This window comes from Pneumocystis jirovecii (genome assembly GCF_001477535.1).
Source record: "Pneumocystis jirovecii RU7 chromosome Unknown supercont1.3, whole genome shotgun sequence".
NCBI classification, from domain to species: Eukaryota; Fungi; Ascomycota; class Pneumocystomycetes; order Pneumocystales; family Pneumocystaceae; genus Pneumocystis; species Pneumocystis jirovecii.
Genome location: NW_017264777.1, coordinates 561,420 through 585,090, shown reverse-complemented (window position 1 = coordinate 585,090; position 23,671 = coordinate 561,420). Strand labels below are relative to the sequence as shown.

Genomic DNA, 23,671 nt, shown 5'->3' with positions numbered 1-23,671 from the left:
TTGGTAAATCTTTTAAAAGACGGATAAGGTAAAAAAATTTGTAGTGTCCGAATTTAAAAAATATTATGTAAATATATTAATATTTTGTATTAGAAAAATAACAAAGAATATAAAAAGTAATGTATATTTTATGACTAATAAAATAAAAGGTATTGAACATATTAAACGTAATGTTTGGTCAAAATTTAAAAATTCGGGTGGTGGAAAAATGGGTTCTCCAATAAGTCATAGTCTTTGTTGGGTTCATCCTAAAGATCGTATTAAGTTTTGGAATATTGCAATAGGAGATGAAGTACGTAGAATTATTATAAAAGAGTAAATATACATTTCTAAGACTGTGTAGGTCCAGGTGATTTCAGGTAAAGATAAAGGCCGTCAAGGAAAAGTGATTGAAATTGATAAATGGACAAATAGACTTAAAGTAGAAGGATTAAAAATGGTGATTAAATTTATAAGATTGTAAGTAGCATTAGTCTGATAAGTTAGTGTAAAAAATATATACCAAAAGTGTTACGAACAAAAGATATGACAAACAATGTAATTGAAATGCCGATGTTTATACATTATTCTAATGTACGACTTATTGGTGAAATTCCAGGAGAAAAATATGGGACAAAGAAATTGTATATTATTAGGGTTTTAAACTGTATGCCTAACAGATTGTTAGGGTTGTTGTTAAACACATTAATAGGGGAAATTTATTTTATAATAAAGATAGGAAAATATTAACATGGAGACGATGGGTTGTAGGCGAGAATAAGTTTCTGCCTTGGCCTGTTAATTTACCTAAAGATGAAAAAGAACGAGAACAAAGATATAAAGGTAGAAAAACATAGGCATATTTTTGATAATAATTAAGTTAAACTTAGAGTATAAAAATGATACGAAAGCTGCTAATGTTTGGACAAAAACATTTACTCCTACATTATATTCTCCGCCTATTCCTTTAAGTATAGAAGATGAACTTCGAAATAAATATTCCAAATATAGGCTAGTCAAAAAGAACATAGAAAAACTATCAATTCAACAATTTAATTTTAATCATAATAGTTCTAGTCTTGTATGAATGTTTAATGGAGTTTTAAGAGAAAGATCAATCATATCATATCTAGCAATTTCAGAGAAAGTTATTAAATCCATTTCTTTAAGCATTAAAAATTATGAAAATTTAAATAATCATTTTTCTAAATAGATTTACATTTTTTGGAGCATAGCCATGATATTTTTGTTTTTATTTTTTATAATCTCATATCAAAATACCATAATATTCTGTTTGTGGGTATTTTTTTATTAAATCTGGCCATTGAACAATAAATCTGTCAGCAAAAAATAGTAATAGTTTTCCAGAAAGTGATAACGATTTTACACGAGCAAATGATTCTATAAATATAATATCAGGACGTCTAAATCCAAATACCTATATTTGCATTATATTAATAGACTAGTATACTGTTGTTGTCTTTACTTCAATAATTATAGCACTTAAACATATTATCACGCTACTTCCTGGGCCATTGCACAAGAGCTTCTTGAGTTAACAATAGAAAAATTAGATAGTTTTTATATACAAGATCAGGTCTTCCTAATTTGTTCCAGAAAAATATTTTTAAACATAATATAAGACTTAATAATGAAGAAAATGGTGTAGTACACCATGATTGACCCACATGACGTGCTCGTGGAATAACTTTTATATTATACTATTAAATGTTTAAACCTTTATAAAGTTTAATTTTAATAATACTTTTCCTGTATGTTTAATTGTAGATAATTTTTCTGCTTCCAATTTTTTAACTTTTTCTTTACTTAAAAAATCGCCTGAGGAAATAATGTATGTTCTTTTATTATATTTTGAAAAATCAATTGTTTTTAGTAATCGAATCATTTCAGCTGTATGGCCACCTTTTTTTAAATAAAAATAGATTAAATCATTTAAAATTATACCTGAACCAAGAAATATGAACAGTTTTATTTGATTATGTTTGTTTTTAAATTTGTGACTAAATTGTTTAAAAGGCTTTGTTAAAATATAAATTATCCTTATTATAAAAATGACGAAAATACTTAATAGAATAAAAAGTAAAAATTCTATACTCATGTTAATCTAATATAATAATATTTAACTTTTAATAAATTATTGATAATTGATCGTTAGAGTTATATATGTTAATATTTTAAAAAAAACCAACATAATATTTTAAAGAGTGTTGTATTTTTATTTAAAAGTAGATTTTAGTATTAATTTTTTTTAATTTCTAAAAAATTATATTTTTTATAATTTATAGAATTATTTTATAAAAATATTAACAATAAAAGTTTTATAAATATTAAATAATAATTTTCATTTTATACAAATTATTAATTATTTTTAAGATGAATTTTATTTTTTTATCATAATTATTTTTTTAATATTTAATTAAAATATTTATATATATCTATAAATTTCATTTTTAAATTCAAAAATAATTTATTATGAAATATTGAAATTAAATAAAAATTTATTTATTTGAATATAGATTTTTTTAAAATATTTTTGATATATAATATTTATAAATCAAATTATTTAATAATTTTTTTTATCAAACACTTAAAATATAAAATTATTTAATATAAAATTTACAAAACAAATATATTTCAACATTAAATATGTTTTCTAATAGATTAATATCTCGGTATAAATATCTTTTTATAGTTTACTTATATTTAATCCTAAGATAGATTACAACAATTAACAGTACTACAATTACGTACATTAGCAATAAAATGTGGCATTTGTAAATTTTATTTTTTAAAAAGAATGTTAACTAATTTTTTTAGTAAATAATGGAAGTAAAGATGAGTTAATTAATAGGATTCTTAAAGAAATTTCTAAAATACGATTAATTAATGAGCATTATACAACTCATCGTATTCTTAGTATTGATGTAGGTATCCGTAATTTAGCATTATGTTCAATGATTGTACCTTCAACTATAAATCAAGATTTTAATTCAATTAGTCATAAAAATATTATTATTAATGAGTGGGATAAATTATCAGTTGAATTAGAAAATATAGAAGATAATAAAGTTATTAAAAAGACATATAAGCCTGTGGATTACTCTTTTTTAGCATATCAACTAGCAAAATCTTTTTTAGAAAAATTTAAACCACGTACTATATTAATAGAACGTCAAAGATATAGAACTCTGAATATGAATACTATACATGAATGGATCATAAGAGTAAATATGTTTGAACATATGTTACACGCTGTATTTAGATGTTTTAAAGAAGAAAAAATTTGGGATGATCCAGAAGCAGATATTTTAAGCATAGATCCAACCAAAATTACATCATTATGGACTAAAAAAAATATTATTTTAAAAGAAGAATTATTTATTGGACATAATTTGCCTAAAAATATATTTATAAATTCCATAAGGGAAAATCTAATTTACTTAAAACCATCTGCTTTAAAATCTAAAAAAATAAAAACAAAAATTGTTGATTCATTGTTAAAAATAGGCACTATTTTTAACTTCGAAAATACACAAATTACTGCAAAAGATTTTATGTCTCAAAAAAAAAATAAAAGTATACTTAAAATTGACGATCTTGCAGATTGCTTTCTTCAAGGTGTTTCTTGGATTATATGGGAGCAAAATAAATGGAAATTAAAAGAAGAATTGCAAGATAATAAACCATTACATGGTTTTGTTAATGATTAAGTATAACAAAATAAATATTTATTTAATGCATCATATCTAAGTATTCAACGAGATTTTCCGCATAATTTTCAATCTCTTCTATAGAATTTTTGACATTATTCTCAAAAGTTGTATTTTTCATATTACTTTTTATACTTATACTATCATTTAATTCTTTTAAACGTTTTTTTTCTTGTTGGTAAAATTCCATCTTTTGTTTTTGCAGGAATTCGTCTATAATTACTGCTCTGTTTATAATAGTTAAAGCACGAATACGATTAATTGATTCCTCTAAATTGTTAATAGATAAAAGTAATTGTTTTTCTTTAGTAGGCATTTGGTGCAACTGATTAGTATCAGCAAACCAAATAATAAGAGCGACAAATAAATCCAAAGCTATTATAAAAAATGTTCTATATTTATTTAATTTCCAATGTATCCAATTAATATTCAAAGTAGAATCAATATGTTCATTTGACTTCCAATCATATGTTTTTAACACTATTAATTCTACTATAAAAAAAAAGAAAGTAATAGTAGATGCTAAGTTTTCCCATAACTTTACTGTTCCTTCAAATAAAACAGATGTTGATAATAGAATTATTCCAAGATTAATTAAATAATGTAACAATATATGTGGTATAATATAATATAAAAATGTTATAGGTGTTTCAATTTCACACCATTCACATAATCCTAAAGCCGAAGGACCATAAAGTACATAAAGTAATCTTCCATTTAAACATTTTAACCTCTCTAATAATTTTTGATCATATTCTGTTATTTGGCGTAAATGATTAAGTCGAGTTTTTAGAGTGGCTTCTGATGTATAAATTTTAGATGAAGTTTTTAAAATAATATTTTCTGATATAAGCCAAAAATTAAAAATAAGAAAAGATAGTGAAAAAAAAACAAGAAAAGTAATAGCTCGGATAGCAGATTTAGAAAGAGGCTGTGTTATTTGATAAAACATTTTCTTTATTATAATAAAACAAATAATTATTTGCGACAAAGAAAATACAATAATAATTATAATTATTGATTTTGTTATAGATTATAAAACTTTGAAATATATCATAAAAACTTAATTAGAAAGAACCATAAATAATTAATTTTCTACGAAAAAAACTAATAAAACATAACGAAAGTTAAAATTTTATAAAAATATTTAAAAAACATAAAATGTATGAAAAAAAAAGGAAAGGTAACATTAGGAAATAACTAGAAAAGCATTTAACTTTCCTGATTTAGTTTCAAAAAAACAGAGTGAAAGTAAAATATCTTTATTAAATAAAAATAACAAAGCAGAATTGAGGCTAAAAAAAAAAAGAAAATTTGATAAAATATTAGAAGAATTAGAAAACAAATCAAAAAGACATTGCAATTTTAATAGTAATTCTAAAAAAGTATACATGAATTTTTTATTGAATTGAAATTATAATGATTTTCAGACAGATCAAATATTCGACATAAATAAGTTATCATCAAGTAGTGATAATGATATATCAAATGATGAAAGTCATTCTATATTAAAAGTATATGAGAGTAACAATAATCCTGATAATAGAAACAACATTCGAGAAGTTTCTTTAACAGAAAATAAGAAACAAAAAAATCAAAATTCAGATGATGTAATAAATATTAATAAATAATTTATATTAATTAACAATGTACAGAAAGAGTCCAATGTAATATATTTAGGAAGAATACCACATGGTTTCTATGAATCAGAAATGAAAAGCTATTTTAAACAATTTGGTACAGTAACACGGATTAAACTATCACGTAATAAAAAAGTATAACATTAATTTTTTGAATATATCTCTGATTCTAGTAGACAGGAAAATCAAAACATTACGCATTTATTGAATTTGAATCAGCTAAAATAGCCAGAATTGTTGCAAAAACAATGAATAATTATTTACTTTTTGGTCATATTTTAAAATGTTCAGTGATTCCTCAAAACAAAATTCACAAGTCCATGTTTATTGGCTCGAATAAACAATTTAGACCAATACCATGGTCTAAAATAATAAAAAAACGCTACGAAGAACCAAAAACTAAAAAACAATGGATAAAATTACAAAAAAGAAATGACAGTCGTCTTAGAAAAAAAATGCTTCTATTAAAAAAATTAGAAATTAACTATGAATATCAAAAAGATAAAGTAAATAGATAACAAAATAATATCAAAAATGGAATTCAGAAAAACTTGCGTTTTTTTTGCATAAAACCAGCTTGAGTTATGCAAAAAATAGTGATGACTTTACTATTCTTCTTATATGTTCTTTTTTAATATATTTGATTGAGCTAAGGAATCTGTATTATGTTTTATTTGATTTTTAAAGCATTTGTTTATAATATAAAACACTTTTGAAACAATTTGATTAACTATAAGAAACCATATACTTATGCTAACAGATCCTTATGGGTTAATAATAAAAATTTATTACTTTATAAATATACCAATAGGTGCCATTGGGAAACACATAATGCGTTCAATATAGTAAGGGAACCATCCCTTAATTAACCAGAATACAGGTACTTTACGATAATACCATTGGATAATATATTTCAGACCTGTCGTACATAACCAGATCATTGTATGTACTTTAATATTAAAATTATACTGTTGACTATTTATTTCTGCTGCTGCAAAGTATGTTAATAATAGTATCATCTATGGCATTGTTCTAATATTACATATTTTTTCTATTTCTGAAACTTCTTTATCATATTTTCGTTTTAATTTTGCCCATTTAGCAAATTCATCCACACTACTGGTATTAGAAAGTTCTTTTTTTGTTTCAAGAGCAGAACGCTGAAGTAATCTATGCTTTTTTATAACAGATGATAGTGTAGAAGGAATAAAACTAAAAAATATCGTATATATCTATCCCCTATTAGTTCCAAGTCATTGCCTTATAAAAAATACCAAAGATGAAATAACTTTTGTACCCAAAGCCGATATAAAATTAGACATTATAACAATGATAAAACATACTAAAAGCAACAACATAATTAAATAATGTTAAAAAAAAGAGTATATTTAAGGCTATCTTTTCTTTAAAAACAAAAAATTAAAGTCGACAACTTTTATATTGTAAAATATAAATTTATATAAAAATACAAAAACAAAAAACATGCAATATAGATAATGCTTAACACTTCAAAAAAATTCAAGGTATTCAAAAAAAAAAAAAAAAACTTTCAAAATATTTTTAAAATAAAAAAATTTCAAAATAAAATTCCTCTAATACGTATTTCTACAATAAGTGATACTCCAAATGACAGATAAAAGGTTTAGGTAGTTTTTGTTGTATTATTTATAGCCTGTGTAGCTTTTCTTTCATCAGCGAGCTTTTGTTTCTGTCTCATGATGTTTGCTTGGCTAAGGTACAGATTAGTAAAAAAAATAAATATTAAATGTGTAAAATAACATTTCTAAAGTATTCCTAAAATTTGAATCACTTTTCTTTTTCTTTTTATTTGTTTCTTGTTTTTTTTGAGCCCTAAGTCTATCATTTTCTCTTTGATTTCCGCCTAGAATAATTAAATCAAATCATAAGATCTAAAACATAAGTAAAACATACGCGTCATTTTAATAAAAAGTAAACCTTTTAATTCTAAATTCGAAACTAGAATATTTAAAAATTATAATATTCAACATTTAAAACCGAAAATGTATGATAAAAAATAAAGAAAAATAAAACCCCTTTTGTATCTAGAAAAACCACGTTTTATTGACATAGTAATTAATTTAGTTTTAAATTATTGATTTGTAATAACAATAGCTAGTAAAATTTTACTCTCTAATTTATAATTTAGAGATTAAATTTTTATAATTTTATCTTATAGAATATTAAATTTGAAATATTAATTTTTCCTGATTATAAGTTTCACTTATTATAGTTTTACTTATTATCATAATATTATTAAATTTATTTTTAAATAAACATTTTAATTTATTTATACTTGTTTAATTGTTTTTATGTAGAATGCTAAGTTTCTAAAATATACATTATAGCTTAATAAAAACGTTTATATTTTGATATTCCAAAACCTTTATATAATTTTTTAAATTATAATATCAATTTTTATATTAAACAAAATTTAATTTTTTTAAAATCATAAAATATTTATTATTTTTGAAAATACCTACAATAAAACCTATGTAATTATAAATCAAATGATAAAAATTTATTCTAAATTATTATTAAAACTTTAATATTTATATCTTTTTTAAATATTTTAGATTTATTTTTTTTTTATATTTCATATTCTTTATTGAAAACATCTAAAATTATATTTTTTAACATTCAATCAATTTATTTCTAAAATTAAATAAATATATATTATTTAATAATTTTACTAACTTTTTTAAAAAAATTATTCTGTAGCAGAAAAAATTTATAATACAATTTTTCATATAAATTTAAAATTCAATTTAAATACCAAAAAATTACTTCAAAATACAACATGTTTATATTCTATAATCATTTTATAATCATATAATCATTATCAAACAATTATTATTATTAGATTATTTTATTATTAATTCACGATCTGTAAATCAATAGAATATTTCAAATTAAAATATAAAAAACATTTAAAGACAAAAACATTTGTTTTTAATTCATTTATTTTTTTCTAATATTGTGTTTGTTTTTTTTTCTTAAAAAATAAAAAGTTAAATATTTTTTAATATTTTAATAATCAGTTTAACATTTTATAGATAATGTCTTGGTGGAGCTATTTTACAGGAAAATCATCATCAAAAAGAGACCTTCCAAAAAATGCCATTCTTAATACTAAAGAAATGATAGCAACTTTAGATAAAAAAGAAAATCATTGGAGAAAACAAGTCCTTGAGCAAGATAATATAGGTATTCTTTATTTTTAAACATATATATTGATGTTATGCAACTTATACTATTTCTAGTTAAATTAAATGCGGCCAGTAACAAGCCAGGTATTATTTTATTATATTTTTTTATATTTATATTGTAAATATTTATATTGTAAAAGTTGCCATGCAGGCACTTAGACGAAAAAAACTTCTTGAAAGCGAGATAAATAAACTTATGGGAATACGAATGAACCTTGAACAAACATTATTTACTCTTGAAAATGCAAATATAAATTACGAAGTAACAAAAGCAATGAAACAAGGCACAGACGCAATGAAACAAATATCTAAAGGAATGTGCGTTTACTATATATATTTCTTAATTTATCATTCATCTATTTATTATAGGACACCTGACAAAGTAGATTCTATAATGGACGATATAAGGGAACAAATAGACCATCATAATGAAGTAGGAGAATTAATTGCTCGACCTATAGGAATATCAGAAACATTTAACGAAAATGAACTAAACGAAGAACTTGAAAGAATACAACAAGAAGAACTAGACGAAAAAATGCTTGGTGCAGAAAAGCCACCTATTCAACTACCTAATTTTAATACAAATAAATATGAAGAATATAACCAAATAGATGACGAAGGGGCTGAAATCAGGGCCCTACAAGAAGAAATGGCAATATAATTTAATATTCCAATACTAAAGTTCTTTAAGCCCTGAATTTGTTCAGTTCAATATACAATAAATATCAATAAAATGTTTTATATTCTATTGATTATTATTCATGGAAATCAAACTTGCATTTCCTAATATCAGTCATATTAACATAATTTTAAGCTTATTCTTGATTTTTTTTATTTATAGAATCCTGACCCATGTAATATCCAGTATAATCTATATTCTATTAAAAGTAACCAAAAAAAATTAACCAGGAAACCAACAACCAGCATAATACCAGCTCATTAAAAGATTTTTCAAAGTCTGATCATCTATAGATTCATTTAGCGATTGAATATTAGTCTTATTAATATACTATTAAAAATCTGAAAAGGTAAAGCAACAGAAGGTGATTTCATGAATTCATCTAATAGTTTCTTATGAGCATCCTCTACTTCTGCTTCTTTCTGCACCTCAGATGTCTGATCTGAACCAAGTTCATTGAGATTTTCTTTGACTATCATATTTAAAAATCAGATATTTTAGGATAACCTAATTACATGATTCAATATTAATACTATTTTGAAAATTCAAATCTGAAATATGCGAAAACTATTTAATATAAGAAACCAAAAAAAAAAATTTATCTTTTACTTCGTGTATTTCTGAAATATTATTATCATCATTTCTAAATAAAATTACCAGCCTTCTTAAAATCATAAACAATTTTTACACTTGAGAATGGTATGTCTAGAAATCTTATTATTAATTTTAAATTTTAATTTAGCTAAAAACCTTATATTCATTAACTGTTGCTTCCCATGCTGCAATTAACGTAGAATCATCCCAAATTTGTTCATGAGAAAGTGTCTAAACCTTTATTAATATTCATTTAAGTTATATATTGTATTTTGCCTCATCAATGACAGCTTCTTCATCTTTTAATTCCATGAGATTTTAATTCACTTTTTAACAAATTTCAACGTTTATCAAGTATATTTTTATCTGATAATTTTTTTAAAGAAAACATCGTTATACAATATATAAAAAACTTACCATTTTAATTATTTATCATATTGTTACTTATATTTTTTACTACAACTAATAAATATCTTATTAACCTATAACATATATTTCATGATTCAAATTATGAAAAATTAAAACATTAAGATTTCTTCTAATCAATTAAACTAACTTTGTACTTTATAACTATATTAGGCACTCTCGAAGCTCTAATAAACACGGCCTTTTATACGCTCTAAAGGCCATAAACTATGTTTTTTAGAGTCAAAAAGCTTGCCGAAAAAAATCCCTATTTTAAGGGAACCAAATTCTCCAATATGGTCGCAGGTTTCTTAAATATACTAATAGATATATCTGCATTACCCTATGGAGAGACAATTAATATTTTAAATAATATAAAAATATATTTTGTTAATAATATACGGAAAAACAAAGTCTATTTAATGTAGTTTAAATTAAAACATTTCTTAATTATTTTTTAATTTCTGAAAATTCAACGTATACAAAATCCAAGTATTTCTTTTTACAATAAAGCTTTCTCTCTTATTTAGAACAAATCATTATTTCCAGTAGTGTTTAATATATTATAAATATATTTAAAATTGTCAGAATCTATATTTCATTTTTTTTAAAAAAAACTTTTTTTATTTTTAAAAATATTATTTTTTTATGAAAGGCAAACAAATATTGGAGTCATGGCTTTTAAAAACTGTCCGTATCACTCTGTCAGATTTCCGTGTTTTTACAGGAAAACTTATTTGTATAGGTAATGTTAAATATTATCAAAAAATATGTTACGACTAAGAATGAATTTTAGATAATGAAGGCACAGTCATTCTTTCAGGTACACAAGAAGTCAACAAAGGTAATAAATAAATACAATATATGTTCTATGTAAATATTTCTAAATAAATAGGTAAAAAACGATCAATTGGTTTAGTGGTACTTCCGGGAAAAAACATCATACAATTTGAGATTCATGCAGAAGAAACGATCATATAACATACTTATATCATAGGACTTTCAATACTTAATCATTTAATTGATACTGTTTTTAAAAAGTTTCTAACATTTTAAATACAAAAAAAGCAAAGTTTAGGAAAAATTTTAAATTTAAAAACAATTTTTTAAAACATTAATAATACAAGTTATAAATATTAACGCTACAAAACGAAAAAAAACGTTTATAAATGCTAAAAATTGTTAACTAAATTTCATATCATAAACACTATCTACGAGACAAGTTTTTATACTTAGAAACAAACTCTATATTAAAAATGCCACAATAATGAATTTACAAATTCAGAAAATTTAAAATATCATTTTATTCTCAAAATAAATAATTTTATAGACGCAAAAATCAGGATATCAGAAAAAGTAAAAAAATTTTTAAGCATATGCTACTTTATAAATATAACAATTATATGTTTATAAAACCGCACAAAAAATAATAGAAAAAATGACTAGCTGATATAATAGGATATGTAAACTGAACCTAACCTAATGTACACTTAAACATCACCATCCAACATTGCTTCGATAGCTCCCTGCACAGAGCCTCCGCTTCGTCCTAATGCTCGAATATTACGGTCAAAGTTTGTAAAACCTAGTTCATTTAACTGTCTTAATTGTTCTTGAAATCGCTCCTCCGGTGGTAATGTTTGTTGAGGTTGTGGTGTAACCAAACTAGCAAGAAACGACTGAAACAAAGCAGGATCAAACCCACTTGCATTCGTATTTTGCTGTTGAGTTCCCATGTTGGACAATAACGTCGCCATCGTTGCAAAAAGATTATTAGGTGGTACTGACCCAGGATTTTGCTGAGGCGGTAACCCATTATCAGCTAAATTCAAAAGTGGCACCGTAGTATTCGTTTGAACCGGTGTATCTATTTGCGTTGACAATTGCTGTTCTGATGGTGTCTCCATTCTTGGCTCATTTGACCCTGCAAAAATATTTCCTACACCCATTCCTAAACTACCAAATACCCTCTGCATCTCCATAATCTGTCGTATTGTTTCAGGGTTTGACATAATACGAATGAAGTCTTCACTTCTCATCATTTCTTGGATTCCCGGAGGAACACTTCTAAGTTGAGGATTGGTACTAATAATATAATCCATAAGTTGAGAATTCGAGAGCATCTCACGCATAACCTCCTGCATTCCTTGTTGACTCATTATCTGAGAAAGCTGCTCTGGCGTCGGTGGAAAACTTGTCATTCCACCATCTGGTCCAAAGGTAGATGCTGGCGGAAGCTGCACTTGTCCTGCATATTGTGCACTAATAAGCGCCGAGAATGGATTATTTATGCCTGTTCCTGCAGATATCGTCCTTGGAATCTGCTGAGATATTTGTGCTGCAGATGATCCCATATCTCTATCTTGTCGCTGTGTTCCCGCCCCTCGAACAAGGTGTACTGTATGTCCATCTGATATCTATGCACATGGTATTAGCCACAGCGTTATAAAGGCCATTTAGAGCCTTTAAAGCCCTATAAAACACATGCCTTGTATGTCTCAATCTTTTCTTCATCTTTTAAAACTCTTCCACTATAAATCAATCGCTGTCGTTCTGGCGTAATATCCGCTTTAGTTGAAATCAACTGCTTAAATTCTTCAATAGTTGCATCAACATCAACTTCAATAGCATATTTTTTATCATTAGAGGCCTTCACATTGACTGTGATTTTCCTCATTGTACAGAAAGTTTATTTAGATTTTTGCAGAACCGTTCGCGCGAGAGATTTATAAAGATTTAAAAGGGAGAATGGTGTTTGAGAAATTATGCTTAAAATAAGAGAGATAAAATAAAAAAATATATTCGTTAATAAGAAAGACATCCATTCAAAATGAAAGATAAGAGTTTCAAAATACATTCATATAATATACTTGAGAACATGAATTATGAAAAAGGAAGAAAATGCTAGTTTTCATCAATACTGTTATCCAGAATTTCAACGTTTTCCCATGCAGATTTTATGTCATTAATAAAACTGCTATTTTCAACATGACTTAGATCGTCGAGAATATTTTTTTCATTAATATAAGACTTAGTTGGAGATATAATCCGTTCTTGATGAGAAACATTTGTAGAAAAGTCCTTGCTTAAGCACTCTGAGTGTAAACTAGGATCAATTGAAGCATCATTGCTTAATTTCTCTCTGGCAGCTTTAAGAGAAATAGTAGGAACTTTACAAGAAGATAACACTGGCACTAAATTGAATTAAAAAGAGTGCAAAAAATTATACAAAGTACCAGACTCGTCTCTTCCGATTGTAATCTTTATAAATGCCCTGACCCACCCTTTCATATCTTCCAAAGTGTCAGCAGAAAAATAATGAACTTTAGGCGAAGTAAAAGTGATCCCTTTAGCTGTACCAGGAGCAGGAGGAACAATCTTAAAACAAAATTTACCGTCTCGATAAAAAAATCGATTATTCATTGAAACTACACGATGAGAATTGATATCTATAAGTCCTTTTTCCCCGACATCCTAGTTATGTTAAAGAGAATATTAGAAAAAAGATTTAATACATCTTCACTATAAAAATACGAAAGCCTTGTACCAGTCAAACAAAAAAACCGAAGTTTCCATTGCCCATATCTATCTGTTTTTTTACGCATCCAGCCATAATAATCAGCTTCTTTTATAGCGTCCTGCACTGAAATATTCCTAATTCCTTCTTTTATACCAGTTGGTAGTTTTTGGTATTTCTTTAATAAAGACTTTTTGTTAACAGATAATTTACTTGGTTTTTTCAAAGGCGCCTTTGAAGACATTTTCAAAAACTCTTTTTCTACTTTAAATGTTTCGCTAGATTCTGTATTAAGTGAATGTATTTCCTTTAATGTACTGAGTGTATTTGTTTGTTTATAATCCCCATAAGGACATGCCTTTAATGTATCCTGGTTAATACGTTTAGAAAGACGAGCGCTTTTTTTATGATCAGATATTTTATTATTGCTTGGTGAATAATCGACTATAGCATAAGATTTAGGTTTTTTTTTATATCCACGAACTAGCTTGTTAGTAGCTTTCCATGCACTCTTATTATTATTATTATTATTATTAACGCTAATTTCAGAGCTTCTAGAACATGACTTCAAAGATGTAGAACGATCAGGAGCATATGAATAATTTGTTTTATTTTCATACAAAGTAGGAACCGAATGCTCTAGAGATGATCTAGAAACAATAGCACTAAATCTATCTGTTGGTACACCATTCAAAGAGCTCCTGTGAAACTGATCGGATGATATATTTTTTTTATATGACAGAGAACCTTCATATGATTTCCGATTAAGCGAAATTTGATCAATCTATCATTAATTAGAAACAAAAGTACCAAGAAATTATCATGTCGTCAAATCATACACTACGAATAGACTGAGCATATTCCGGTTTTTCTAACTGAAAACTTTTAGAAATAGCCATAGATTGAGAAGAAGAACGTGGAAGAATTTTAGACTAGTTTATAATAAGATTACAAATATAAAAAATAAAACCTTTATAAAGTTTACCTCTCTTGAGTTTTCTATTTCACTAGATAACGAATTACGAAGCAATTTAATTTCACGTTCAATTTCAAATCTTTTTCCAAAACTGAGAATACCCAATTCTTTTAAATGCATATAATCCATTTGAATCAAAATATCACCTGTTATTTCATGTACTAAAATAATTCAAAAACAAAAATAGAAAAAACACAACATACTAATAAATTTGTTCGCAAATGAACCAAATCCTTTGGATTCAATCCATGCAGCCACATCTTGCGGCGTCCAAGCTAAAACTCCAGCGCTTGAGTCTTCAAGACTCATATTTTTAAACTCATTATGATCAATGTAACTTAATAAATCATCAATATTTGAAACATCATTTTTCACGGTATCATTCTCTTTGACTGTTTTCCCATAATTCTTTATCGAAAACGGCTGTGTAGAAAGAATTTTAACTAACTCCTGATACGATATTGTGTATATCACAGGAAATAAACCTTTCTGTCCTTCCATGTTCTGGCCCTATTACAAAATTAAAAACAATCCGTCTAGGTTTCCTAATTGCCAAAATCATGTCTATATAACATCCAAACATGTTTATATCAAACATGCAGGCCTCTTAAAGCACAATTTCCCTTAAATAGCTTGAAATTTTTCTTATTTAATGCTAACGTACCTCCCACCAGCCATCATTATATCCTTCGTCTTTTTTCAAAACCAAAATCTGTTCACCCCGTCTCAATGGCAAATCCTCCGGATTCGAAGCATCAAAATCATGCAATGCAAATACTATGTTCTCAAACGACTTCATTTTCTTTACTCAACAAATTTATTATTTTTTTTTCATCCACCGTTTGTCTGTACATCAATTTTTCCCGTTTCTTCGAGCCAGCCACTTACCTTCTCCTTATCTATCTCTTTCAAAAACGTTATTTGTCTTCTGAAGCAAACTTTGCTGCAAAAACACTCTAATCAAGACATTTAATTCTTAAAATAATTTAATAATGTCACTAGTTATAAATCACGATTATATCTGACAGTTTTTGAATATACACAATTAACGATAAGAATTTAGGAATAAAAAAAAAGATGCCAATTAACTATGTATTATAGGAATTCTAAGAATATATAACTTCTTTGAAACAGTTAAAAGATGAATATTCTTGAATGGTTTTTTGGAGAGAGAAAAACGCCTCAGGAACGTCTACGGTATGTTAATTTAAGTAAACAATTAGTTTAAGATATTTAGACAACATCAACGCTCATTAGAAAGGGCACAGAGAGAGATAGAACGTGAAAAAACAAAGCTTGATGCACAGGAAAAGCAGTTGGTTGTGGATATTCGAAAAAGTGCAATAGCAGGGCAAATAGAAACGACAAAAGTTAAAGCAAAAGATCTTGTGCGAACACGTAAACAAATCAGTAGATTTGTGCAAATAAAAACACAATTACAAGCAATTGCATTAAGAATTCAGGTAGAAAAAATAGTGTTTTTTTGCAAAAAATTTATCAAAAGAATATAGACAGTACAAACTCATGAACAAATTTCACAAAATATGAAGAAAGCAACAAAAGTAATGTTTTTTGATAAAATGTGCAAAGTCTTGCTAATCTGCTAGCTCTTGGGCTGTATAAACCGAACAACACGTCTTCCAGCATTAATGAAAATTACTCATGATTTCGAGAAAGAAAGTGATATGATGGAACAACGAGAGGAAATGATGGATGAAGCGATTGATAGCATTATGGATGATGATGAGACTGAAAACGATATAATAGTAAATCAAGTACTGGATGAGATTGGTATTAATCTTCGGCAAAATTTTGACAACCTTCCGTCTATTACACACACCATTAATAAGGAATCTCAAAAAACAACACAGCCTATAACAGAATCGAAAAGCGAATACTATGATGATTTTGGGGAACGGTTAAAGAATCTTAAACGATAAAGCATTAAAAATTTAGTAATAATTTTTTAATAAAAAATTAAAGTAAAAAAGGATAAAATAATAAAAAGAGTAAAAAATAAAACAAAATGTATGGAAAAAACAAACTATAAAACATACCAAAATCTCAGAAAACAAAGAAAAAATTCAAACAACAAATATTTCTTTTAATAGCCTTTTAATAACTATGCTCTAGCGGCTACACATCTATATTTAAATAGGCATTAATAATACGTGTTAATGTTAATATATTCTCAATTATTCAAAATATATTTTATATATTTTATTTTTAATCTATTTAAAATCATCGTACGACAGATATTTATGAAAAAAACAGTAAAATAATTCAAGTGCATTAAGAACTTTCTAAACTACGCAAAAATGGCGTTTTGGTGGTACGTATTTTTATATTATTTTCATATTAATTCCTTAAATTATTTCTTTTCTAACATATTTTTAAGGAAAAACATTTTTACGTAAATTCTGTCTAATATTTGCTTCAAACAAATAATCAATGTATAGATATAACCGGTATGCTTCTATTTGCGCAAATACTGTAAGAAAATGTCTTAAAAAAGAGAAACGCTTTGATGCAGAAAAGCGAGAAAATGTTTTTTTGAAGGTTTCAAGTTGGGTAAATGGAAAACAAGGAGAATCAAAAACACTAGTAAAATAAACATTTATTATAAAATGAAATAGGGGAAGAATGAGAAAAACGAATAATTAAAGGATAAATAATTACAAATAAGTGGCAAAAATGAGTAGTATGATAAATGTTTTTTAGAACATATTTACCCAACATGATATAAAATTTATACAGGATATATGTACAAAGAATTCATTATTAGTAAAGAAAAGCGTCAATTTTTCAATTTTCCAATGAACCATCCTCTCTGATTTAGTATTCTAACTAGTGGAGGTGTGAATGCAGCAGTCAAAGGAACCCGGACAAGAATTAATAGCTTATGAATACCATATGCAATAGCAATTTCCGCCCAAATGCTTGGTGACTCGTGTTCCATATTATCTTTGTTTTCTAGTAAAGAAGTCGTACTACGTTTAAGTCGCCAGCCTGTACGGTGTTCAATTTCTAAAAGAATCTTTTCATAAGACTTAATTGCCGTAGAACCCAGAGATTTTACTATTGCCCATGAAAGAGCAAAATCAAGCATAGAAATTCCAAGATAAACTGATGCAGCCGCAGCACCTATTCTCATATATTATGTTTTCCATTTAAAATACCATTCAACGCACCATAACGTCTCATTAAATATTTTAGTCTTTCTGAAAAAGATAATGACTGATTTGAATGGGCTTTTAGATTATTCAGATTGTCTTTGACCGTATTACACTGCAAATAAGATTTCCAAAATGATCTTATACTTAATGTTTGTATATTTTGTATATTTTTTAACACATTTGAGTAGAAAAACGCAGAATTTTTAAACCGTTGATTCAACAAGCAAAAAGTAGATAAAGATTTACGGCATTCTAAATAAAAAGTATTCCGAACAATCATTATTTTATCCTTTTTCAATCCTCTTTTAAATATACACCTAATAAATAAGTAAATCGACGAGATCGTTCAGGTAAAAATACTTAAGATAAATATGTGTGTATGAAATATATATTATTTTCGAAAAATTCCGAAAAACAAAGTAAAACAGATCATAATCAATTTATAAAAACATACAGTTTAGTAAAAAACAAACATTCACTGCTTTTTCCAAGAATAAACTATACAACACAAATTTACAATGAACACAGTCCTCTGCCCTTTCTCTGAACAAAACAGACAACAATATACACTTTAATAGCCATATAGACTATTCCACCGTCGCTGTTCTTGTATGTTCCGAGATAAAGACTTTTTCCGAGAATCCAAATACCCAGGATATAAAAAAGCGAGAAAAAACCAACCAATATTTTTATACAGAAAATACCATTTCTTCACTCAAACAACAATAAAAGGTGCTGATTGGAGGGAAATTTCATCATCATTTTCAAGAAATTTATCCTGAACTCGTATTAGACCCGTTAATCACATCTTCAAATTAACCTGATCATAAATTACACGGACCATTAAAGAGCAGCTTGGACAATATGCAATCTCGTCTCCTTTCCTTAAATCATTCTTAAAAATATAAAAAACAAAGAAAAAATCATTTCAGTACTTACAAGTGATATTTCAAACCGATCGCCACATGGACACGGGTAATGGTAAATCTGAAGCTCTGTATCAAATGTGAAATCTTCAATTTCGATTTCATCATAAAAACTCATGCTTAAAAACGCCTAAAAATAGCTTTTTCTGGTGCAAATTAGCAGCAAAAACAGCGTCTTTCAGTTACAAAAATATTCAACGTTGCAACAGCACGATCGATCAACGTAATCCGCTTATTCAATACCGGTTTCAATGGAAAACACATAAAATACATAAAGCACTACCAATAGCTCATTAACAGCTTATTTGGACTAAAATGTGCAGAAATATACTGCAATTCGTATATATAACGTATGCAATATGCAAAGATGCTTTATAAGATCTACAAAAACACTAAAAATGTCTTGTATATATATAAATATACAATTATACGGACATACTAGTATACTGCAAAGATACTCTAGCATTCTAGTATGCTTGGTGATTTATATACTATGCCTATGTATTTATTTCTAGAGTACCAAACATGCTAAAGCAGAATATAAAGCATCGTAAAGCACTATATACAGCATAATATAAAACACAACGTACAGTATCCCGCACTATAATGCAAAATACTGTGTAAAACACCGTAAACACTGTATACACCATATACCAGTACCAAAGTACTGTATAAAGCACTGTACAGGACACTAAAACAGCAAAATACTGTACAAGGCAAAACACTCTACACACTAAATAACACACTATGCAAAATCCATGACTGGCAAGTTATACATATTTAATACATATACATCACTCCTCTGTATACACTTTATAAATACTGTGTAAACACGCTGTAAACACCCTCTCCTATACTCTTTATTTATTTTCCTCGCTTTTCCCCGTTTCTTCACTCTCTTTCTTGTTTACATCGTTTTTACGCCCCTTCAGCCGCTCGATCTCTTTTTTTCTAATATACTAAAACCGGTTGGCTTTTTTCTCCTAAAAAACACAAATACCATGTCTTCAGACGCCTTTTCACGCTTCCGAAGCGCATCTGCGCCTCCTGGAAGCACTGTTTCGTCTACAAAACATACTAAATCCCGTCAGACATTCAGACACTGTATTTCGCCTTTTCCTATTACCCGAGCTTCTCCTCATTCCCCGCCGCTGCACCCACAGCCCCCCAAAGCCACTCCATCTCTGCAGAAAACGCATACAGATATTCACTCTGTTACACCTCTTTACTGCTGTTGGCTACTCCGCTGTGCAGCTTTGCCGCTCTGCCGCTGCGGAGCAGCGGTTACGCTGCACCGGCCCTCCGCACACACCCCGGACACCCGTATGCCGGCACTGGCAATATACGGCAAATATACAGCAAATACACTGCAAACAAGATTCTTAGAGCTAATACATGTAGAAAACAGCGTTAAAACATTCTACTCCGGATACACTACTCCTACTACATATCCTCTGTCTTTGAGCCTTCTCCCTCAGGGCCTTTTCCCTGGTCCGGGGTCTCCAAGACTCTTTCTTTTGAGTCACACTTCTCGTTCGAGTCCTGCATGTCTGACGTCCACAGTGTAAGATTATCCCTCAACAGTTGCTGTCCTCGTCAGTCCCTCCCCGTGTATACATCGTATATACCATAATCAGAGTGGAGTCTTTGTACGACTCTTCCGATAGAGTATCCAACTCTGCAATCGCATCGTCAAACGCCTGCTTCGCTAGATGGCATGCCGAGTCCGACTTGCCCACGATCTCGTAGTAGAAGACCGAGAAATTCAGCGCCAGCCCCAGCCGGATCGGGTGCGTCGGCGGCAACTCCTGGACCGCTATCTCTGATGCATCCTTGTACGCCTTCAGCGACAGGTCCGATGAGCTCTTCCGCTTCTCGCCCGTCGCAAACTCTGCCAGGTACCGGTAGTAATCGCCCTTCCTACACCGCTCAGCACTGCCCAGCACCGCCCAGCACCACGTGCACCCAGCCCACGTGACACACTGCATCACGTGTCACCCACTCACATCACGTGATCAATTATACAAGTCACGTGATATACATACAAGTCACGTGATATCATATAAGGATCACGTGAACATAACCAATGTCACGTGACATTTAGTACCCACGTGACCGGTACGGCCCGTTGCCCCGCAACACCCTGCTACTTACATCTTGTAGTAAAACACCTTGCTCTCGCCCGTCGTCGCCGAGAGAAGCAGGTGCTTGTCGAGCACCCCCAGAATGTCCCCGCAAATCCTCGTCAGCTCTGTCTCAATCTTGTCCCGGTACTCCTTGATCAACTTTGCCTGCTCCGTGTTCCCCTTGTTCTCCTCCTTCTGCTCAATCGACGACACAATCCGCCACGAGGCCCGTCTCGCCCCAATCACGTTTTTGTACGCCACTGACAGCAGATTCCTTTCTTCCACCGTAAGTTCCTGGTCCGCCGACGCCACCACCTTCATGTTCTCGACCATTTCTGGCCTCTAAGCTTACGTCCCGTAAGTCTCTGTCCTCACCTTCATAGCGCTCTGCCTGCTCCGCAAGCTTTGCAAGATACACCGAGTCTTCTCTGCTTGTCATCTGATCTGTGCCGTTAGCCGTCTTCGAACCCCCCACTCTCTCCAACCTCTGTGTTTTATATGCTGTTTCCTCTGCTGCCTGCTTGCTTTGCTTGCGCCGCTGCCCGCCGCCCCGGCCTGTCCGCAAAAAAGGGGTGCCATGGCAACCTCACTGCGCGTTTCCGTGCCCTAGCCCACGACCGTCACGTGCTGACTCCTCATGCCAGGGTGTCCCTCGCTCCCGCTCCTAAAACGTGCGGGCGACAAGCATGGCCCTTGTCTCGCCCTGCTAGACAGGGGTGCCCTGTTGCGCCCTCCGCCTACAGGGCTACCCCTGCTGCCGCGGCCAGCGGCTGCATTGGCACGCATATAACACACCGACTGCGCATACACGCAACATGCATAGACACGAGGCTCTCCCCCCGCCGCTCAGGCTCCGCGCCGACGAGCTGCGCAGGGCATACCGCGAGGCCGGCCAGGGCCACGTTTGGGCGGCGTTTGACCGTCTCTCTCCCGACGCCCAGCACGCATTCATCCTGCACGCTACACGCGTTGACCCTGCACGCGCCCTCCGCACCCTCTCACGCGCGCTCCGGGCCGAGGAACGGCGTTGCCCCGGCAACGACTCGCCGCTGCCTCGGCAACACTGTGCGTCGACGCTCGAAGCGTCCCACGACGACTTTGCCCGCTGGACATGCATCGGCCTCGAACACATCTGCCACAGTCGCGTCGCCGCCGTCGTCATGGCAGCCGGAGACGGGACACGCCTTGCTGCCGGACACCCCAAGGGCTGCCACGACATCGGCCTTCCCTCACACAAGTCGCTCTTCCAGCTGCAGGCAGAGCGCCTCCGCCGTGTAGAAACCCTTGCACAAACGCAGTGCTGCAGCACTGGCCCCGTCTGTGTCCGCTGGTACGTCATGACCAGCAGGAAGACGCGTGCTGCCACTGAGCACTTCTTCCGCCGCCACGCGTTCTTCGGCCTTCCACCCAGCAACGTCGTCTTCTTCACGCAGTCCGACATGCCCTGCATGTCAGAGGACGGCAAGATCCTCATGCGGTCACGTGACCGCATGGCACTTGCGCCGGGTGGCAATGGCGGGGTGTTTCGAGCAATGGCGGAGGAAGGCGTACTGGCAGACATGCTCTGCCGCGGGATTGAGCACGTGCACTGTTTCAGTGTGGACAACAGCATGGTCCGCGTTGCGGACCCAGTTTTTATTGGGTTCTCTATCGAGAGGGGCGTCGACGTGTGCGCGAAGGTAGTACGCAGACGGAGGGCGTCAGAGAAGGTCGGGCTGCTCGTGGAGAGGGGAGGTCGGGCAGCAGTGGTCGAGTACAGCGAGATGGGCGAGGAGGTGAGGGATGCAGTGGATGCGTCGGGGGAACTGCGGTTTAGCGCAGCAAACATCGCAAACCACTACTTCAGCATGCGGTTTCTCGCGACAATGGGCGAATGGGAAGGGCGTCTGCCGTACCACATCGCGAGGAAGAAGATGCAATGCTATGTGAGCACTGAACAACCGGCTGTCCCATATCCACATGGACACACAGGTGCATCATGCGTGTACGACTGCGCAGACATGCACACGTGTGTCCCTGAGACACCAGAGGGTGTTCACGAAGAGCACACGGGTGTCCCGTGTGGGCACGTGCAGGAGGGAGAGGGGGAGACGGAAGAGAGGATCGGGATAAAGCTGGAAAAGTTCGTCTTCGATGCGTTCTCAGAGGTCGAGCTGGAGCGGTTTGGGTGTCTGGAGGTGGCGCGGTTCGACGAGTTCTCGGCAGTGAAAAACGCTGAGGGCGAGGACAGTGCGGACACCTCGCGGCGGGACATCCTGAGCCAGGGGCGGCGGTGGGTGGAGCAGGCGGGGGGGGAGGTGGTGGGGGACATGTATGAAGGGGTGGAGGTGAGCCCGCTGGTGTCGTATGCGGGGGAGGATCTGGAATTTGTGGAGGGGAGGAAGTATGTGGCGTTTTCGGTGGTCGAACCGGAGGTAGGGGAGGGTTAGGGTTAGGCTAGAGGTTAGATGGAGCTAGGGTTAGGGTAGATGGGTTTGAAGGGTTAGGGTTAGGACAAAGCCAGGGCTAGTGTGGATTGAATAGGGTTAGGGTTAGAGTTAGGGCAGCGAATGTAGACAAGTGTGTAGACAAGTGGGATGTAGATACATAAGATGTAGAGTATGTATAGAACACGCATGTCTTAGCGGAAGATGAATGTACAAGATAAACAAGACAGAAACAGCGCCAAAGAGAGGGTGCAGTGGTATCAGTG

At 31.5% G+C, this 23,671-nt stretch overlaps 19 protein-coding genes across 19 annotated transcripts; 8 read left to right on the top strand and 11 right to left on the bottom strand.

The window, feature by feature from the left end:
• Window positions 1–130: 130 nt before the first annotated feature.
• T551_00902 (ribosomal protein L24) lies at window positions 131–1,066 on the top strand (the record flags this gene model as incomplete). The annotated part of the gene is made up of 5 exons (XM_018373166.1): window positions 131–292; window positions 344–439; window positions 487–623; window positions 668–822; window positions 870–1,066. The coding sequence occupies 5 exons, from the start codon at window positions 131–133 to the stop codon at window positions 1,064–1,066; spliced, it is 747 nt and encodes a 248-aa protein (XP_018230912.1).
• Window positions 1,067–1,246: 180 nt separating this feature from the next.
• T551_00901 (N-acetylglucosaminyldiphosphodolichol N-acetylglucosaminyltransferase anchoring subunit ALG14) lies at window positions 1,247–1,885 on the bottom strand (the record flags this gene model as incomplete). Its single annotated transcript, XM_018373165.1, has 4 exons — window positions 1,247–1,417; window positions 1,466–1,525; window positions 1,569–1,700; window positions 1,745–1,885. 4 exons carry the CDS (start codon window positions 1,883–1,885, stop codon window positions 1,247–1,249), a joined length of 504 nt encoding a protein of 167 aa, XP_018230911.1.
• Window positions 1,886–2,646: 761 nt separating this feature from the next.
• Window positions 2,647–3,710, top strand: T551_00900 (uncharacterized protein; the record flags this gene model as incomplete). Its single annotated transcript, XM_018373164.1, has 3 exons — window positions 2,647–2,672; window positions 2,719–2,774; window positions 2,818–3,710. The coding sequence occupies 3 exons, from the start codon at window positions 2,647–2,649 to the stop codon at window positions 3,708–3,710; spliced, it is 975 nt and encodes a 324-aa protein (XP_018230910.1).
• A 22-nt stretch (window positions 3,711–3,732) lies between these two features.
• On the bottom strand, window positions 3,733–4,662 carry T551_00899 (uncharacterized protein; the record flags this gene model as incomplete). The annotated part of the gene is made up of 1 exon (XM_018373163.1): window positions 3,733–4,662. The coding sequence occupies one exon, from the start codon at window positions 4,660–4,662 to the stop codon at window positions 3,733–3,735; it is 930 nt and encodes a 309-aa protein (XP_018230909.1).
• A 209-nt stretch (window positions 4,663–4,871) lies between these two features.
• Window positions 4,872–5,868, top strand: T551_00898 (rRNA-binding ribosome biosynthesis protein NOP15; the record flags this gene model as incomplete). The annotated part of the gene is made up of 5 exons (XM_018373162.1): window positions 4,872–4,893; window positions 4,941–5,095; window positions 5,141–5,320; window positions 5,366–5,485; window positions 5,527–5,868. The coding sequence occupies 5 exons, from the start codon at window positions 4,872–4,874 to the stop codon at window positions 5,866–5,868; spliced, it is 819 nt and encodes a 272-aa protein (XP_018230908.1).
• Window positions 5,869–5,932: 64 nt separating this feature from the next.
• T551_00897 (uncharacterized protein) lies at window positions 5,933–6,672 on the bottom strand (the record flags this gene model as incomplete). Its single annotated transcript, XM_018373161.1, has 5 exons — window positions 5,933–6,008; window positions 6,059–6,113; window positions 6,156–6,341; window positions 6,393–6,582; window positions 6,625–6,672. 5 exons carry the CDS (start codon window positions 6,670–6,672, stop codon window positions 5,933–5,935), a joined length of 555 nt encoding a protein of 184 aa, XP_018230907.1.
• A 320-nt stretch (window positions 6,673–6,992) lies between these two features.
• On the bottom strand, window positions 6,993–7,289 carry T551_00896 (uncharacterized protein; the record flags this gene model as incomplete). Its single annotated transcript, XM_018373160.1, has 3 exons — window positions 6,993–7,080; window positions 7,130–7,232; window positions 7,283–7,289. The coding sequence occupies 3 exons, from the start codon at window positions 7,287–7,289 to the stop codon at window positions 6,993–6,995; spliced, it is 198 nt and encodes a 65-aa protein (XP_018230906.1).
• A 1,027-nt stretch (window positions 7,290–8,316) lies between these two features.
• Window positions 8,317–9,308, top strand: T551_00895 (ESCRT-III subunit protein SNF7). The gene is made up of 5 exons (XM_018373159.1): window positions 8,317–8,378; window positions 8,425–8,575; window positions 8,632–8,661; window positions 8,718–8,895; window positions 8,947–9,308. The coding sequence occupies exons 2-5, from the start codon at window positions 8,428–8,430 to the stop codon at window positions 9,239–9,241; spliced, it is 651 nt and encodes a 216-aa protein (XP_018230905.1). The 5' UTR covers window positions 8,317–8,378; window positions 8,425–8,427; the 3' UTR covers window positions 9,242–9,308.
• An 87-nt stretch (window positions 9,309–9,395) lies between these two features.
• Window positions 9,396–10,165, bottom strand: T551_00894 (uncharacterized protein; the record flags this gene model as incomplete). Its single annotated transcript, XM_018373158.1, has 8 exons — window positions 9,396–9,451; window positions 9,487–9,546; window positions 9,591–9,731; window positions 9,775–9,826; window positions 9,869–9,902; window positions 9,948–9,964; window positions 10,010–10,084; window positions 10,142–10,165. The coding sequence occupies 8 exons, from the start codon at window positions 10,163–10,165 to the stop codon at window positions 9,396–9,398; spliced, it is 459 nt and encodes a 152-aa protein (XP_018230904.1).
• Window positions 10,166–10,906: 741 nt separating this feature from the next.
• On the top strand, window positions 10,907–11,239 carry T551_00893 (uncharacterized protein; the record flags this gene model as incomplete). Its single annotated transcript, XM_018373157.1, has 3 exons — window positions 10,907–11,003; window positions 11,055–11,102; window positions 11,154–11,239. 3 exons carry the CDS (start codon window positions 10,907–10,909, stop codon window positions 11,237–11,239), a joined length of 231 nt encoding a protein of 76 aa, XP_018230903.1.
• A 509-nt stretch (window positions 11,240–11,748) lies between these two features.
• Window positions 11,749–12,935, bottom strand: T551_00892 (ubiquitin domain-containing protein DSK2; the record flags this gene model as incomplete). Its single annotated transcript, XM_018373156.1, has 2 exons — window positions 11,749–12,675; window positions 12,741–12,935. The coding sequence occupies 2 exons, from the start codon at window positions 12,933–12,935 to the stop codon at window positions 11,749–11,751; spliced, it is 1,122 nt and encodes a 373-aa protein (XP_018230902.1).
• Window positions 12,936–13,162: 227 nt separating this feature from the next.
• Window positions 13,163–15,550, bottom strand: T551_00891 (uncharacterized protein; the record flags this gene model as incomplete). The annotated part of the gene is made up of 8 exons (XM_018373155.1): window positions 13,163–13,452; window positions 13,495–13,732; window positions 13,774–14,559; window positions 14,615–14,707; window positions 14,761–14,912; window positions 14,955–15,255; window positions 15,348–15,374; window positions 15,416–15,550. 8 exons carry the CDS (start codon window positions 15,548–15,550, stop codon window positions 13,163–13,165), a joined length of 2,022 nt encoding a protein of 673 aa, XP_018230901.1.
• A 342-nt stretch (window positions 15,551–15,892) lies between these two features.
• On the top strand, window positions 15,893–16,691 carry T551_00890 (ESCRT-III subunit protein DID4; the record flags this gene model as incomplete). The annotated part of the gene is made up of 4 exons (XM_018373154.1): window positions 15,893–15,948; window positions 15,989–16,214; window positions 16,263–16,313; window positions 16,359–16,691. The coding sequence occupies 4 exons, from the start codon at window positions 15,893–15,895 to the stop codon at window positions 16,689–16,691; spliced, it is 666 nt and encodes a 221-aa protein (XP_018230900.1).
• A 511-nt stretch (window positions 16,692–17,202) lies between these two features.
• T551_00889 (uncharacterized protein) lies at window positions 17,203–17,411 on the top strand (the record flags this gene model as incomplete). Its single annotated transcript, XM_018373153.1, has 2 exons — window positions 17,203–17,355; window positions 17,388–17,411. 2 exons carry the CDS (start codon window positions 17,203–17,205, stop codon window positions 17,409–17,411), a joined length of 177 nt encoding a protein of 58 aa, XP_018230899.1.
• Window positions 17,412–17,548: 137 nt separating this feature from the next.
• On the bottom strand, window positions 17,549–18,207 carry T551_00888 (uncharacterized protein; the record flags this gene model as incomplete). Its single annotated transcript, XM_018373152.1, has 2 exons — window positions 17,549–17,895; window positions 17,943–18,207. The coding sequence occupies 2 exons, from the start codon at window positions 18,205–18,207 to the stop codon at window positions 17,549–17,551; spliced, it is 612 nt and encodes a 203-aa protein (XP_018230898.1).
• A 435-nt stretch (window positions 18,208–18,642) lies between these two features.
• Window positions 18,643–18,971, bottom strand: T551_00887 (diphthamide biosynthesis protein 3; the record flags this gene model as incomplete). Its single annotated transcript, XM_018373151.1, has 3 exons — window positions 18,643–18,705; window positions 18,748–18,822; window positions 18,867–18,971. 3 exons carry the CDS (start codon window positions 18,969–18,971, stop codon window positions 18,643–18,645), a joined length of 243 nt encoding a protein of 80 aa, XP_018230897.1.
• A 742-nt stretch (window positions 18,972–19,713) lies between these two features.
• Window positions 19,714–20,052, bottom strand: T551_00886 (uncharacterized protein; the record flags this gene model as incomplete). The annotated part of the gene is made up of 3 exons (XM_018373150.1): window positions 19,714–19,812; window positions 19,854–19,930; window positions 19,980–20,052. The coding sequence occupies 3 exons, from the start codon at window positions 20,050–20,052 to the stop codon at window positions 19,714–19,716; spliced, it is 249 nt and encodes an 82-aa protein (XP_018230896.1).
• Window positions 20,053–20,296: 244 nt separating this feature from the next.
• T551_00885 (14-3-3-like protein 16R) lies at window positions 20,297–22,318 on the bottom strand (the record flags this gene model as incomplete). Its single annotated transcript, XM_018373149.1, has 6 exons — window positions 20,297–20,440; window positions 20,482–20,561; window positions 20,611–20,773; window positions 21,128–21,174; window positions 21,226–21,508; window positions 22,262–22,318. The coding sequence occupies 6 exons, from the start codon at window positions 22,316–22,318 to the stop codon at window positions 20,297–20,299; spliced, it is 774 nt and encodes a 257-aa protein (XP_018230895.1).
• Window positions 22,319–22,451: 133 nt separating this feature from the next.
• T551_00884 (UDP-N-acetylglucosamine diphosphorylase) lies at window positions 22,452–23,626 on the top strand (the record flags this gene model as incomplete). The annotated part of the gene is made up of 2 exons (XM_018373148.1): window positions 22,452–23,393; window positions 23,588–23,626. The coding sequence occupies 2 exons, from the start codon at window positions 22,452–22,454 to the stop codon at window positions 23,624–23,626; spliced, it is 981 nt and encodes a 326-aa protein (XP_018230894.1).
• Between the last annotated feature and the right edge of the window lie 45 nt (window positions 23,627–23,671).

Excerpts from the sequence above, each read along its gene's own strand:
- T551_00895 (XM_018373159.1), top strand. The coding sequence starts at position 8,428 with ATGTCTTGGTGGAGCTATTTTACAGGAAAATCATCATCAAAAAGAGAC. Across the intron at positions 8,662-8,717 it reads TGCGGCCAGTAACAAGCCAG|TTGCCATGCAGGCACTTAGA; the intron begins GTATTATTTTAT and ends ATATTGTAAAAG. Across the intron at positions 8,896-8,946 it reads AAACAAATATCTAAAGGAAT|GACACCTGACAAAGTAGATT; the intron begins GTGCGTTTACTA and ends TATTTATTATAG.